A 14,814-nucleotide genomic window follows, 5' to 3' on the forward strand; every position below is an offset into this window, starting at 1 on the left:
AGTGACTGATAAAATATATTATGTCTTTCTAGTAGAAATATCATAGTCAAGCATCAAAAGATTAATTGCAATATTTTTATTAAATAATTTTATTATAATTATATGAATACCATCAATTCCTTAAACGGCATAGAAATGCGACTCACATACTCCCACTGCTTTGTCTGAAGGTGGTGTACACGCAGGCTTAGAACAGCAGAGTAAAGCGCAGCAGGACATTTACCTTGATAAACGAAGTGGAAGCCCCTGGCAGAGGCACCGCTCTTTGCACTGAATCGGAGCAGAATTTGATTTGATGTCGCCAAAGGCAATGTTTCACCTAGAAATAAAAACACAATACATGGGATCCAGAAAATTCATAGCACTGTGGTGGACAATAGCATTTTGGAAAATAATTGTTAACGTGAAATTTCACATTACATTTTTGAACTTTAAAGAAAAATTCACTTTGGGGTTTAATAACAAACATGTTGTTTCTATAAAGATTTTAAAACTCTGTTGTTTCCTGTGCAGTTACTCCAATGTTATTGTAATCATTTCACTTACACTTTCTTTTGAAGAAAGCACCAATAATAGTAGCCTTATTACCTGATAGTAAGTTATATATAAAGATATAGATAATGTAAGTAAAAAAAAAAAAAAAAGAAAGAAAGAAAAAAAGCATTGGGTGAATCATTTACTTGGAGTCACCGTATTTTGTTAATTACTTGCTAGAATTTTACTTAAAATTAAGGACATGTTTCTGAATCCAAAGCTGATTTTTAAAAAATTAAGGGATTTGGAAAAAGCCTGGTGAAATATATTTTTAACCCTCTAAAGTACACATACAATACAAGAAAGAGTCTGTCTAGAGCACTGCTGAGGGGCCTGTGAATCTGCATATGCTTTTCGGAGGAGACTTTGTTACTATGTATCGACATCTTAAATGTGTGTCTTTTGCTGCATCCCTAGATATTACATCATCTGGCATTGGTAGAAAATACCAAAACATAGGTCTTAAGGTTTTTGATTAATAATGAAATAGGGAAAAACTAGAAATAACCAAATATTAACTTTTGGTGGTCAAAGCTGGTGATGCACATAGTTAAATTCATTGCACTTCTGTAAACGATGAAATCATAGCAGGAGCACGAGTAAGGGCTCGGTCATCAATGAGGAATGGAGGTAAATAAACCGTGCTTCCTTCATCCACCAGAATACTGTTCAGAACTAAAGTAATGACATTTGTGTATGTTTACATTTTTTGACAGTAACAGACCTATATGTGTGATTTGAAGTGAAAGCATGGGATAAAAAATAAGCTGTGAAATAATATCCCATGTTTTATGAAGTCCATATGTGTGTACATACGTATATATGTGTATGAATGTATGTGCATATGCAATACACATATGCTTGTGAGAATCAATGGATATCTACGTGTATGTATTTACAGGTTTGGATTGATTTAGGCTAAAAAGTCAATAGTTTTTACTTCCAGGAGGAAGACTGAGTCACATTGCATAGAAAATAAAACAAGATAGTTTATTATTCCTTCTTCTTTTTCTGATATTTGCCTCTTATATAGAGATGAATATTATATTTTTCAAAATCTTAGTAAGTTAAATAATAAAAGAAGGAGGTTTTGTGTATGGCATCAAAATACTATTGAAAACTTACATCTAAAATAAGATTTTACTAAACACTCATGCAAATTCAAAGATGATTAAATTTCTCAATTAAAAAAATAAGAAAGGAAATAATTGGACAAGTTTAAAATTAATCACCTAAGCTGTCTAAATGGAATTAAAAACAAAACTCTTTCGAAGTTTACCTGAATGAGACCCAGAGAGTGAACTGAGAAGTCTGGCCTGCGCGTGGCCTCCATCAAATAATTCTGCCAAATCATTCAGTGCCGTCTGGAAATAGGCAAACTGTCCAAACACCACTATAATATAAAGAGGATGGGTTAGCACCATATGCTTTTTTAGAAAAATAGTGAAATGGAAATTCTGGTCATACTACATATTGATTACTCCAAAGGATCATTATCCTAAGAATCCTACAGAAATATATATAAACTTATTTTTTCTGCTTTCTAAGTTTTCAGTTGTTTAAGTAATTTCAGTTTGCTTCTTAAATTTTTGGTACTTAATAAAAGAAGAAAAATTACTATTTCTGCATAATTTGAACATTGAACTTAGGACTGTTTTTTCCTTCAAATAAATATTACATTAAAATACTGGAAGAATATCCATAAAGGTATCCCATTTATTTTTGAATAATTAGTAGAATTTTGTTTAATGAAAAATAAACATACTTATCAAGCTAAGTGATAGTTTGGTGAGAAATTTAAAATCCTTCATAAAAGTTTACTATAGTACTTAATTCATATTAACTCATTTATACACTTGATTCAGCAACACACCATAGGGATTTCTTATTGTTACTCTACTCTACAGCTTTATCTATCTGATAGGTTAATGTAAAGTTTATGAACACACCTCCCCCGAGTAAAACATAACTATGCATTTTATAACTTCAGATGTAATCAATGTTTGTGTATTCAAAGTGACCAAACAGAAGACCTTCACAATATTTAGAAGAGCCTGTGATTTAGTATCTATTTACAAGCAATGAGAAACTAATACTGCCCTTATTTATGTGTAAGATTTACACTAAAATCATTCTAAATCATTCTGAACAAGAAATGGAGGTGTGAATATTAGTTGTGCATGTCAGTCTAATGGAAAGAATTAATGCAAGTATTAGTAGCTACAATTGAGATAATCTGACTATAACAGTGTATGTATCTATATATACATACACGTGTATGTATTTATGTAATAGAATATATACACATGTGTATGTATATAATATATCTTGTATTTAAGCAAAGGAAACAATTAACATAGCGAAGAGACAATCTGTAGAATGGGAGAAAGCATTTGCAAACTATATCCAGAATATGTAAGGAAAACTCAAACAACTCAACAGCAAAAAATATTTTTAAATGGCAAAGAATTTAAACAGACATTTTTGAAAAGAAGACATACAAACGGCCAACAGGCACATGAAAAAATTCTCAACATCACTAATCATCAGGGAAATGCAAATTAAAACCACAATGAGACATCATCTCACTCCAGTTACACTGGCTATTATCAAAAAGACAGAATAACAAATGCTGGCCATGACGCAGAAAAAGGGGAATCCTCCTACACTGCTGGTGGGACTGAAAACTGGTGCAGCCAGTATGGAAAACGGAATGGAGCTTCCTCAAAAAACTAAAATTAGAACTACCTTATGACTCAGCAATCCCAACACTGGGTATGTACCCAAAGGAAATAAAATCAATATATTGAAGAGGCAATTGAACTCCCATGTTCACTGAAGCACTATTCACATCAGCTAAGAGATGGAATCAGTTTAAATGTCCATCGAAAGACGAATGGATTAAAAAATACTGTGGTATATATACACATGGAATACTATGCAGCTATATAAAAAAAATGAAGTCCTGTTACTTGCAATAACATGGATGGAACTGGAAACCACCATGTTAAGTGAAATAAGTCAGGCACGGAAAGACAGATTCTGTATGATCTCACTCATATGTAGAATATAAAGAGAAAAAAAATGGTTCTCATAGAAGTAGAGAGTAAAATAATGGTTACCAGAGAGCGGGAGGGGAAGGTGGGTGAGGGTTGGGGGAGGGAAGAGAGGGATTAATGGGCACGAAGAAGTTACAGGTAGACAGGAAGAGTAAGTTTTGGTATTCTAGAGCTAATAATATTATATTGTATACTTCAAAATAGCTAGAAAAAAAGATGATCTTGACTCTAAACACCATAAAGAAAAGATAAATATCTAGGTGATGGATATGCTATCTCCCCTAAGTGAATCATTGTGCAATATATGTATGTATTGAAACAATACACTGCACTGCACAAATATATTTTGTATATATTTATTTTGTACTGCACAAATTAAATTTTTTTAAAAAAGGATCCAGTGATGTCCATCATAAACTGATTACTAAATTTATGCACCAGTTACACACAAAGCAATATACAGTGTTCTCCTGACCCACAAGTTACCTTACAATCCTCCATTACATATAAAAAGAAGCAACTATATGAATTATTTCTGATAAAAATAAAAATAAAGCCAAATTAATTTTCTCTGTTTATTCTGGATCAGAATCCTGGAAGGGAGTTTAAGCACTTTATAACACATTGGTAAAAGAATTGGAATGGACAATCTGTAGGATATGTTCGGAAAACCTGCTATTTAAATACAACTTATCTTTTTAAAATATCGTTTATTATATTAAGAGCTGGAATATTTATTAAATGACAGAAAAAAATAATACTGAAAGGAAATATGTCAATATATTAAAAATAAAAAGAAATTCTTACCAAATTCCTTTGGTACAGTTATTGAATAGAGGCATATTTGACCAGCTGTGTAATTGTGAGGGTAGTTTGGTGATAAAACAACCCCTTCTGATCCCATGTACTGGCCTCCACAGGGAGCTGAAAACAAAATTAACCAATAATTAGTGCTGCACAGTAATAACACTGTGAGTGACAGGTGAGCTAAAGCTGAAAAGTATAAAATAAATGAGCAGCATGCCATGTTTATTTAAAAATTTAACAAGATGTTAAAGTTAAAATTTTCTTTTACATTGCTATCAAAAGTAATAGAAAAATAAGAACAAAGATTTACCACATTATAATAAAAGTAATTCAACTTAGGGAAAAGCCTTAATATTATGTTCAATACCTGTCTCAGGCATGATCAAACAATAATGCAAACAGCCATAATAATAATAAAACAGGTTTGGTAAAGACAACTGATTGAATTACTTCAGAAGACTCATCAGAACTGTCTGGTTGATGTCAGTTATCATACTAAGAGATACAAAGATTATTTCAATTTTGTATTGTCTTTTGTTGGGAAAATAAAATAGTTTAATCAGGCCCCCTTGCCTCATGTCTGGTTGGGTGTGGTGCAGCACATTCTTTGTAAACAAATTGTGTGTGTGTGTGTGTGTGTGTGTGTGTGTGTGTGTGTGTGTGTGTGTAGTTGGTGTGCATGCGCACCAATGCATCTTTTTAGTTCTGTTGCTATTTTGTGTTCCAGAGTTGTGTGGAGCAGCGGCCTGAACTGCTGGTCAGCAGAGAGATTGCATCTGAAAATAGAGCATGTTTACTTTGCAGGCAGCTGTTCAGTTTTTCTTTGGACTTTGTCAGTAGCAGTTGAGTTCTGAGTTTCTCTTTGGACTGCCTAGCTCTCAGACATGTGTGCAGAAATAAAGACTACTCTTCCTTCACCTACAGCTCTAAGGACCTTTTTTCCAGTTACTGAGCTCATAAACCTGCATGTGAAGGGTTTGTGACCCACTCTGGACAATGAGCTTCAGGGGTCTGTGAGCTCCAGACCCGGCCCTAGCTCTACATCTTTATATTAATATGGGACTAAAAGGAAAATGTTTTACTTTTTAGGGTTTTTTCTTTTAACCTTTCATCTCATAGATTTAGTTAAAGAACAATGTGTATAATTACTAATGCTTCTGGGGTCTGTTCCTGTGAGTTCAGTTTAAAGCTGAAGGAACCCATTAGTAGCAAATTAGAGTAGATAAAATAGAAAAAGCTCAGTGTGTATGACATATGTATGTGTTTGTGTATGTGTCTGTATGTGTCTATGTGTGTATATATGTGTGTGTGTGTCTTGATTTTCACCCTGATTATCTTATTTACTTTAGCATTGCTTTTGAGGATAAAATAGAAAAATGCTGTAGCATAGATGTTCAAAACTTTTTTAAGCATTGTAAAAAGAGACATCCAATTAAATCCTAGTAAATTGATATGTAGTTTTTTAATTTAATCACCAGCACTTCAATTTCTCATATTTTTATGTAAGAAGTGGTTGGAGTTCACGCGTCTATTCAGTTGTAGAGCTCAAATGTCAATCAAATGCCAGCCCACTGAGTCTTTCCCTGTGCTGTAGTGGCTTGACTGCACTACTTCTCTTGGATATATACCTCACTGATGTGAATTCAGAATTATTTTCAGTGTCTGAGAAAGTTTATATTTCTATAGCTCCTTCCATCTTGACATGGCAGTTATCAAGCACTAAAACAACAGAAACTAGAAATAGCATGCTTAATATTTTAAATGTTAAATAGCACACTGTTAAATCCTAATTGATGTAAAAAACATTCTCCACGATTAATAAATCTCCTTAGAATACGGTAATGCTATTATTAAGGCAACTTGTTAATGATTTGTCAGGAGATTTCCTAAATCCATGCATTATAATGTCTCAGAAAACTTAAGTCATATTCTAAAAATTAAAGTAAAATAGACATCTGATGGCTTTGATATGTTTATGATCAACTAATGCCTTAATTCAAAATGAGTTTATCATTCCAAAACACTTATATAGAACTTTTCTATAATTTTAAATAGAAAAAATTTATTTTCACTTTTAGATGGAGGATATTTCTGTAAGCTAAACTCCAAAGCCGAAGATTTCCAATAGAATGCTGGGAGATTCACTCTACCAATATAAATGTATCACTTAATATTTTTTCACCTCAACCACATAAATTCAACCAGGTTATTTTCAAACTATCTTTCCTGTTTCCTTAAAAGTTTAAATGTTCTAAAATAAGTACAAATAAAGAATGGAAATTTATATTCTTTTACCCCAGCCATATAAAATTCAAGCAGATCATTTTTCAAAAAACCCTTTTCCACATAAACAATTCATCTATTTTGAATTTTAAACAAGAGGTATAAATGGAAAGTGGAAATAAGTCATTACTGGACCAACATTTTGATGCCCAAATTATTAGAGATGAGAAACTTATTTTTATAAAGGAAATTTTCTGATATTTTTTTTTAAATGTAACTACAAAGAGTTATTTTGTCTAGGGATAGAATAAAAGAGCATTATTACCTTATAACAATAGAGAATGCTTTAAAAAGAAAAGTCAAAGATATAAAGAAAGAAAACTGATCGGGCACTTTAGGTTCCTTGCCACCTTGACAAATTGTGTTAATGTCTATATATTCTTACTCAGACTTAAAAGATAAACACCCAAACTACATAATATATTTCAGACATGACAAAACATTTGTGAAATACAGAAAAATTTGTAGAGAATTTTTACTTAAATCTTAATAATTATTCTGTTTATGTTACTGTATTGATCTAAGAAACACACATGGGGCTTCTCATATTAGAAATCATTTTATATCAATGCAATCATAGAAGGAAAATAAATATGTGCAAGCTATTTGGTAATTAACATATGAAACAGATCATTTTTTAAATGAATAAAGACATGCAACAGAATTCGTTGCAGATGGTAACAAGAGACTTGCTCATCCATTTAATTAATTGGACTATGTATGTAGTATGTAAAGACAAGATGCAATCAAACTGAATAAACCCAAGCAACACTAATAAACAGAAGCCATTCTGACACATGAGAGGGCTCTATGCTGTTTTAGTTTCAGTTCGTCAATGAACAAAAACTGTAGGCAATAAATCGCCATTAAAAAAATTATAACATCCATCTAAAACAAACTAGTCCAAAATGCACTACCTGCATCCTATAGTATACTATATATACACACATATATATACTATTTTAATATATAACTATCAAAATGTTTAAAATATAGCCAAAGTCCCTAAGTTTAGTTGGTGATCTGAGTGACCTACAGGCATTGAGTACTGTGCAAAATATGCCATAATCCATGAGAGATCCAACATATACTATGGGAAAAGATACCTCTGTTTTAAAACTTTAGAATATTGTGGTTTATTTGCATGTAAATGAGATACCATAAGGAGAAATCAGCATTCTATGTTTAGTGCACCTTGATGATTGGTACATAGAAATTGTGCCTGACTTCACAGGTCTTTAGACATGGAAAAAGAAACAATCTCTAATTTGAAATATAATCATATATCTATTGCCCAAATGTGACTGTTTACTTTTAATGTTTATTCTATGGCTAAAGTATTATTACTCTCTCAAATTCAAATTGTATCTGAATTTAGTGCAAATTAAATTTCTTCAGTATTATTATTTAACAAAAGTCAAAAAATTCATGATATTTTTGTAGTTTAGTCTCCAATTTTTATCTATCTCATAATGGTCCCCTTATACTAAGCTCCACAGAAATATCCAAAGAGGGATATGAACACACCAGGAGCTGCACAGATCATTTTATGGGGTACAAGAAAAAACATTAAAGCTTTTACCCCAAATTTTATCTTTTTAAATGTCTAGGGTTCTGGTCAAGGTGGTGGAATAGACGGTCCCCAGCATCACTCTCTCCTGCAAATCAACCAATTACAACTATAAAAATGTAACATCAGCCAAGTGGGGGCTGCTGGAGCTCAGGAGAAGAGGAGCTGTGGAGTTCATGAAGGCGGGGGAAACCATGATAAGAGAAAGAAAAAGCTGCTCTTAGTGTTTTGGGCTGGAGCTACTTTAAGGCTGAAGCTGCTGAGCCCATGGAGCAGGAGCTGGCAGAAGCCGCAGCTGTGCCCTTCAGATGGAGTTACTTGGAGGTGGCAGGGAAGAAGAGGGCCTTGGCAGCCCCCAGGCCAGCCAGACCACTAATAGGATTCCCATGGACCCATGCAGGAGCAAGGAGCCAGAACAACTGAAAAAAGGGAGAAGTTCAGCGGCCAGTGAGTCATTACAAGGGACTGGTGCAGGGCCCATCCCATGTGAAGTGTTTGGAGCACAGGTGGTGGGCGAGATGGGCACACCGGGAGAACACTGGGACACAGCAAGGACAGCTGACCTGACCCCAATCAACACAGGGCCACTAAGTGGAGACTGGTCGGGAATGCAGAATTGCATGGGGTGCAGTTTGATGAAAAAATCAGGCTCAGATCAGAGTTTCTACAGAACACAGATCCACCAGGTCTCTGAAGAACCGGAAGTACCTTAAGGTCAACCATTAAACCCTGGGCTGCACAAAAAGCCTTCCCTAGGGAAATAGCAGCAAAGCAGCAATTTAACTCAATGACACAGCTCAAGTACTGGTTCCCACAGGAAGTTCCCCTGTGTTAGAAGTAAGCAAAGGACAAAAACTTAGTTCCAGCCAGGCACACCACCAGAACCTTGGGTCCTTCCCAGGGACCCAATAAATGTAGAAGGGGACCAGACCCCCCTCCCACAACCAGGCACACTAAGCCAGTGCCTCGGGTCCTGCCCAGTGACCCAAAGCCTGGAGCCAGGGACCAGACCCTCCTCCCACAACCAGGCACACCATGCCAGCACCTTGGGGCCCACCCAGGAACCCAAGTCATGGAGAAGGGGACTGGACCCTCCTCCCACAACCAGGCACATGGTGCCAGCACCTCGGGGCCCACCCAGGGACCAGAGGCATGGAGAAGGGGACCAGACACACCCCACAACCAGGCACACTGCCAGCGCCAAGGAGCATGCCAAAACAGCACCTCCATGTTGGTGGCCCACCACAGCCTCCACAATAACCATGGCTGCCGCAGAAGTGGCTAGATGCCACAACCACCACACAGATGGTCCGCCAACCACTGGAGTGCATTGACACAAGGAGAGTCACCAGCAGAGACAAAGAAAAGAAGAGGATGTCTCTCTCCACAAGGCCCATTTCAAAGTGACAGAAGAAGCATCTGCTCTACAATAATATTGGGGAACCTGAACACACTTCTCAGCATTGGACAGATCATCTAGGAAACAAATTAACAGAGTAACCATTACTCTTTCAGAAGGAGAGAAGAAATCTAAGGTGATTGGGGGGAGGAGGAGGGAATGGGGGAAGAGGAGAGAGGTACAAGGGGCATAAAGAATAATTATGATTTGTAACAATATATACGCTAGTAATATTGATTTGATCAACATACCTCAATGTTCAACCCCAAAATATGTACAATCGATTTTGATTCAATAAATAAAATAAATTAAAAAAAAAACCTTCTCACCAACCCCCCCCCCAAAATAAATAAATGTCTATGCTTGTGTAGTATTTATATGGTCTATAATACGAGAATACTTCAAAAAGTTCATGTAAAGATTCATATTATCTTTTAATTCTATTTTTCCACAAACTTTTTGAAGTATGCTTGTGCACCCACTGAGAATAGCAGTCTTTGCAAATGCATTGCAGATGTCGGGGTTACATACTCAATAGTTACAGGCTGACTGAATGCCAGATCAAGAGTTTGGATCATTGCCCTCTGCTAAACAAAATTAGTTTTGCAAGACATTTACATATAGAATTAAGATGTTCTGTTTATTGAGAGTCTTACCCATGTTGCATTCAATCCTCCCAATAGCCATGATGTAGGTATTCTTATTTCATCCCACTTATCTTATCCTGGGTGCCTTGTCTGAAGTCACAGAGATAGAGAGTGAGGAAGCCAGGATTTGGCTGACTCTGAAGAGCTACACTTTTTGTATTGCTATGGGAATATTAAACCCGGGCCCTGCCCCACCCTGGCCATGCCTCACCACAGAAGGTGAAGATCCTCAGGACCTGGGCAAGCTGCTCCCAGGCAGCACATGACCAACCTCAAGAGCACTTGGTGGGTACCCAGATCACAGGTATGCACTTCCCAGGCCTTTAGGGGGCTGAGTGGTAGCCCATGGCTGGCCATGTGAGAGGAGGGCATTGAGGTGAGGCCTGGTTCCCACACTTGTGCACACCAGGCCCCTCCTGGGGCAGGACAGGAAAGGGGTGTGCAGTGGGCAGAGAACGCCCAACTGCCTTGCACCCTTGCAGGTGGGAGTTCCATCCCCCTGTTTCTACCACATCCACATGGACTCCTCAGCACTCACCCTGTCCCATCTCAGGGCCTTTGCTAGCACTGGGAGACCCTGGCCCTGACCTCTAAGGCCCAGATCAAAGCTGTCTTCTCTGGAGCCATTCCGACTCACTTCTTCCTTCACCTGCGAGCACAATGAAACTGAGCTCTACTGTTTTAAGCTCCCACACTCCTCTTATTTTAATTTTTAATAAACTTAAAGAAGGACTCTATCACTTTCAGTTTTTTAAAAATCTCCCATAGCAACTAATACAACAACCAAAATATGCAGCTGTTTAGCATTTTTAATAAAGTAGATCATCAGAAAGCACTGATTTATAAACTGGTCATTGTAATCATGATTTTAAGACACAAAAATAACTTACACTATCTAGAGCTAAACAATTCACAAAATTTCTTTATAAACTTACTTTTTTATATATGTATATTACTTTTTATATTTATATGCATTTAATATGTCTAAGTATACAATATGTGTACATTACTCTAAGTACAAAATATACTGACTGCAGCTTACAATATATGATCTAAAGAGTAATTTACATATATAAAAAGTGGCTTTCAAATTTCCAAGTCTACAATACAACATGAATTAATATTGAAAGTGGTATTTAGGCTGGCCAGTTAGCTCAGTCATTAGAGTGTGGTGCTGATAATACCAATGTCAAGGTTTTGGATCCCATGCCATCCAGTCTCCAAAAGGAAAAAAAGAAAGTAGAATTTTATATCACTGTTCTAAGAGTGTAGGATGAATGATATTAGGTCATTCCAATTCTATAATATTGGGATATTAGTAAAAGCCATTTGTATTTAAGTATAATTAGCATAATATGCAATTTATATTAACTTTTATAAAATTGATTGCACACATAGATTTTTTAGGAACATCTTTTATATCTAAATTTTCACATGATCATTGCCATAGCCCTGTGGAGGACGTTAGGTAAATATGGTCATTCCTCTTGCACTGAAGAAATGGAGGTCCACAGGCATTGGGCCATGATAGTACTTCAACACTTCTGGTTAACAGCAGAGCTGGAACTGGACTACATTTTCCTGGTGGTCTTTCCTCTAGGCCTACATACCACAGGCAGTCACTCCCATTCTCTGCAATATGTCATTACAGGAACACAGATATGCAACAAAAAAAATCTGCAGGACCTAACATATCAAACCTGGAAGGATATGATTTTGAAATTAATATAATGAATGTATTAGGAATCTGTAAATATAGAAACATTTAATATAATGAATAGATTAAAAATACATAAATGAATCCACAGAAGAGAATTATAATGCTACTGAATCACACCTCATTGGTAAGTTTAGACATTAAGAAAAAAGTTATTTGAAAATTCTGCAGTGTACATGTGGAGGCCACAAAACATATGCTTCCTTCTTTCAGTATTCCTCACTCTCACATACTTTCTGAAACCCGAGAAACATCAATAGTTATATTCCTGTATTTATTATTAGAGGGTAAAATATGTAAGAATAGAAAGATTTAATAGGCAGCAGATTTTTTTAAATTAAAAATCATTTTAGCCGCTCACTGATTTATTTATTGACATTAGAACCATATATTAAGTTGTCACTCTATGCCAGCCACTAGTGTTGAGTCCTGGTAGACACAGTTCCTTAAAAGCTCTCAAGGTCATAAGATGATGGGCTTAGAAACATGGAAATAGCAGAAAAATGCAAGAGAATTAGTTTTTTTTTGTTTTTTTATGTTTTGTTTTTGTTCGTTTGGGTTTTTATGTACTAATTTTTTAAAACGCCTATGTAGTCCGAAAGTGCCAGTAGCATTGTTAGGCTATCTTGAGGAAAATACGTTCATTTGATTAGTTTGATTTATGGAATGCACTGGTCCTTGAGTTCATCCTAAAATAACCCTAGAAATCATTTTTTCTCCAGCAAACCATGAGTTTCTATCCTCTTTGCTTTTTTTAGGTATATCATTCAAAGACTACAACGTAGAAGTCATACGTCCCCAGCTCAAGGAATTTTTGCTTATGGTGATTCTCACAAAAGTACCACCTAGATGAATGTACATAGCGTGGCAAACAACCCAGAAGTCTGTCCTCTGTCCCTCCCCTCCGTACACACCCACAAGGGCAACTCCTGTCTGATTTTTGTCACTGTAAGTTAGTTTTGTCTGTTGCTGAAGGTTGTTCTCACCTTAAAGAGGTGATTTTATTAATTTAATCTCTAAATAATTACAAACTATTGATGCTTTGGGGGGAAATGGCATATACATTTTCTATATATATATATTGTTTTAAATTTCTCTCTTTCCATATATAATATCTATATCTAGACATAACATCTATATATATATCATATCCATACATATAATATCTATATCTATAAAAAGAGAGAGAAAGAGAGAAGCAGCCAGAGAATATTAATTAGTACTTCTTATGAAGGTCAGGTGTAAAATACACAAAAACAGAAGAAAAAAATATCTAACTAAGTGAAAAAAATAATGTCCCCTCCAAAAACCTATGAGAATGGCTAATACACTTGCTAAATTGAATGATCAATGAATGTCAAATATTTATTGCACACTAGTTCTCTGAGAGATCCTAACCACTTACAGGAATATAGTACTGAAGTGTGAAATCATTTTGTGAATGAGATTTTGTACTCAAAAGCAAAGCTGCGATGCAGAAAAAGCCTGAGCCCACACATACCATTACAGGAGGGCAACACCTGGTTCCAGGAGGGCTTTCCGTCGGCTCCAATCACACAGGTGATGGATGAGGGGTCAACAATCTTGTAGCCAGAGTCACACTGGTAAGTAACAGTCGAGCCAAGTTTGAAGTCAGTTCCAATTCTAGTCCCATTCATTATATTTCCAGGGTCAAAACAAGCTTCCCGTGGTTTCTCTGTGAAAGAAATGAATGTAAACTCCATGAGAGCAGGGTCTTAATTTTTTGTTTCCTTGGTCATTTACTTGCTTTATTGAGGACCTAGAACAGTGCCCAGTGTATAAGAAATGCTCAGAAAATATTTTTTGATTGGCTAATAGCCAAGTTAAGCTATTAATTAAAAAAACAGAAAAATTCCTTTTTAACAAAATTTTATATACATACATATATTTTAAACATTTTACTACAAAACTGACATTGAATTAGCTTAACCTAGATTAAAAAAATACAGTATTATATTTTTATACATTTATTCTTCTCTTTTTTTGGCTACGGATTTTAGTAGTGAACCAAAGAAATTGATTCTGGAAAAACAGAACTCAATTTTCTGACTTTTGTACTCAAGTCATATTAACATGAAATCACTCCACACCTTGAGGAAGAGCTGGGAGAATTTGACTTCTCAAAAGGAGAATGGCTTAATTTGCAAATGTTAACAGCACTTATGCTGATGACAGTAGGTAAACTTGGAATATGAACATGGAAGGGTGTTCTGACTCTTTTTGTAATCTTCTCTGAGTCGTTAATCTTAGTGGCAGTGACTGTCAAATTTATCAGGAAAAACACACTTACTGAATGATAACGGTCAAACATTGTGTCTAGCATGTAATAATTACCCAATAGTTCAATCTTAATTGTAATAATTGCTGAAATGTAGTTGAAGTCTACTATGTACCAAGCACAGAGCTGGGCCCATTACATATAGGTTTAATTCAAGTCTTCCCTACAACTCTGCAAAGTAAGAATTAAGAGACTCTACAGCTCGAGAAAAGTTATGTAACTTCCACAGAAACAATGCAGGGACCTGTCCACCTCTGGGGCCACTAAATAGGTGTTAACTCTTGACAGCACTAAAGAATCCATCTGTTCCCAAATATGAATATACAAGTCTCTTTCTTTTTTCTTCAGAGTCTACTGCTATGTAGTCAATTTCCATTACCTTCTGGTGGTCTTAGTATTTTTAATTTCCTTTTTCAACAGACTGTCCAAAATATCCCTAAGTGATAAAATACATATATCTCTATGTTATATGTAATTTCGTCATTTGAATTGTATTTTG

At 35.5% G+C, this 14,814-nt stretch overlaps 1 protein-coding gene across 1 annotated transcript in view; it reads right to left on the reverse strand.

Annotated features, from left to right (window-relative positions):
* The window catches only part of CSMD1 (CUB and Sushi multiple domains 1), a 1,614,989-nt gene that overhangs the window by 251,426 nt on the left and 1,348,749 nt on the right, over positions 1–14,814 (reverse strand). Inside the window, exons 30-33 of the mRNA XM_063099815.1 lie at positions 13,518–13,712; positions 4,401–4,517; positions 1,814–1,927; positions 224–319 (exon numbers count right to left, since the gene is read on the reverse strand). Coding sequence (XP_062955885.1) covers positions 224–319; positions 1,814–1,927; positions 4,401–4,517; positions 13,518–13,712 — 522 coding nt within the window. The remainder of the gene's footprint in view (positions 1–223; positions 320–1,813; positions 1,928–4,400; positions 4,518–13,517; positions 13,713–14,814) is intronic.

Source organism: Cynocephalus volans, chromosome 1 (genome assembly GCF_027409185.1).
Source record: "Cynocephalus volans isolate mCynVol1 chromosome 1, mCynVol1.pri, whole genome shotgun sequence".
Classification (NCBI taxonomy): Eukaryota; Metazoa; Chordata; class Mammalia; order Dermoptera; family Cynocephalidae; genus Cynocephalus; species Cynocephalus volans.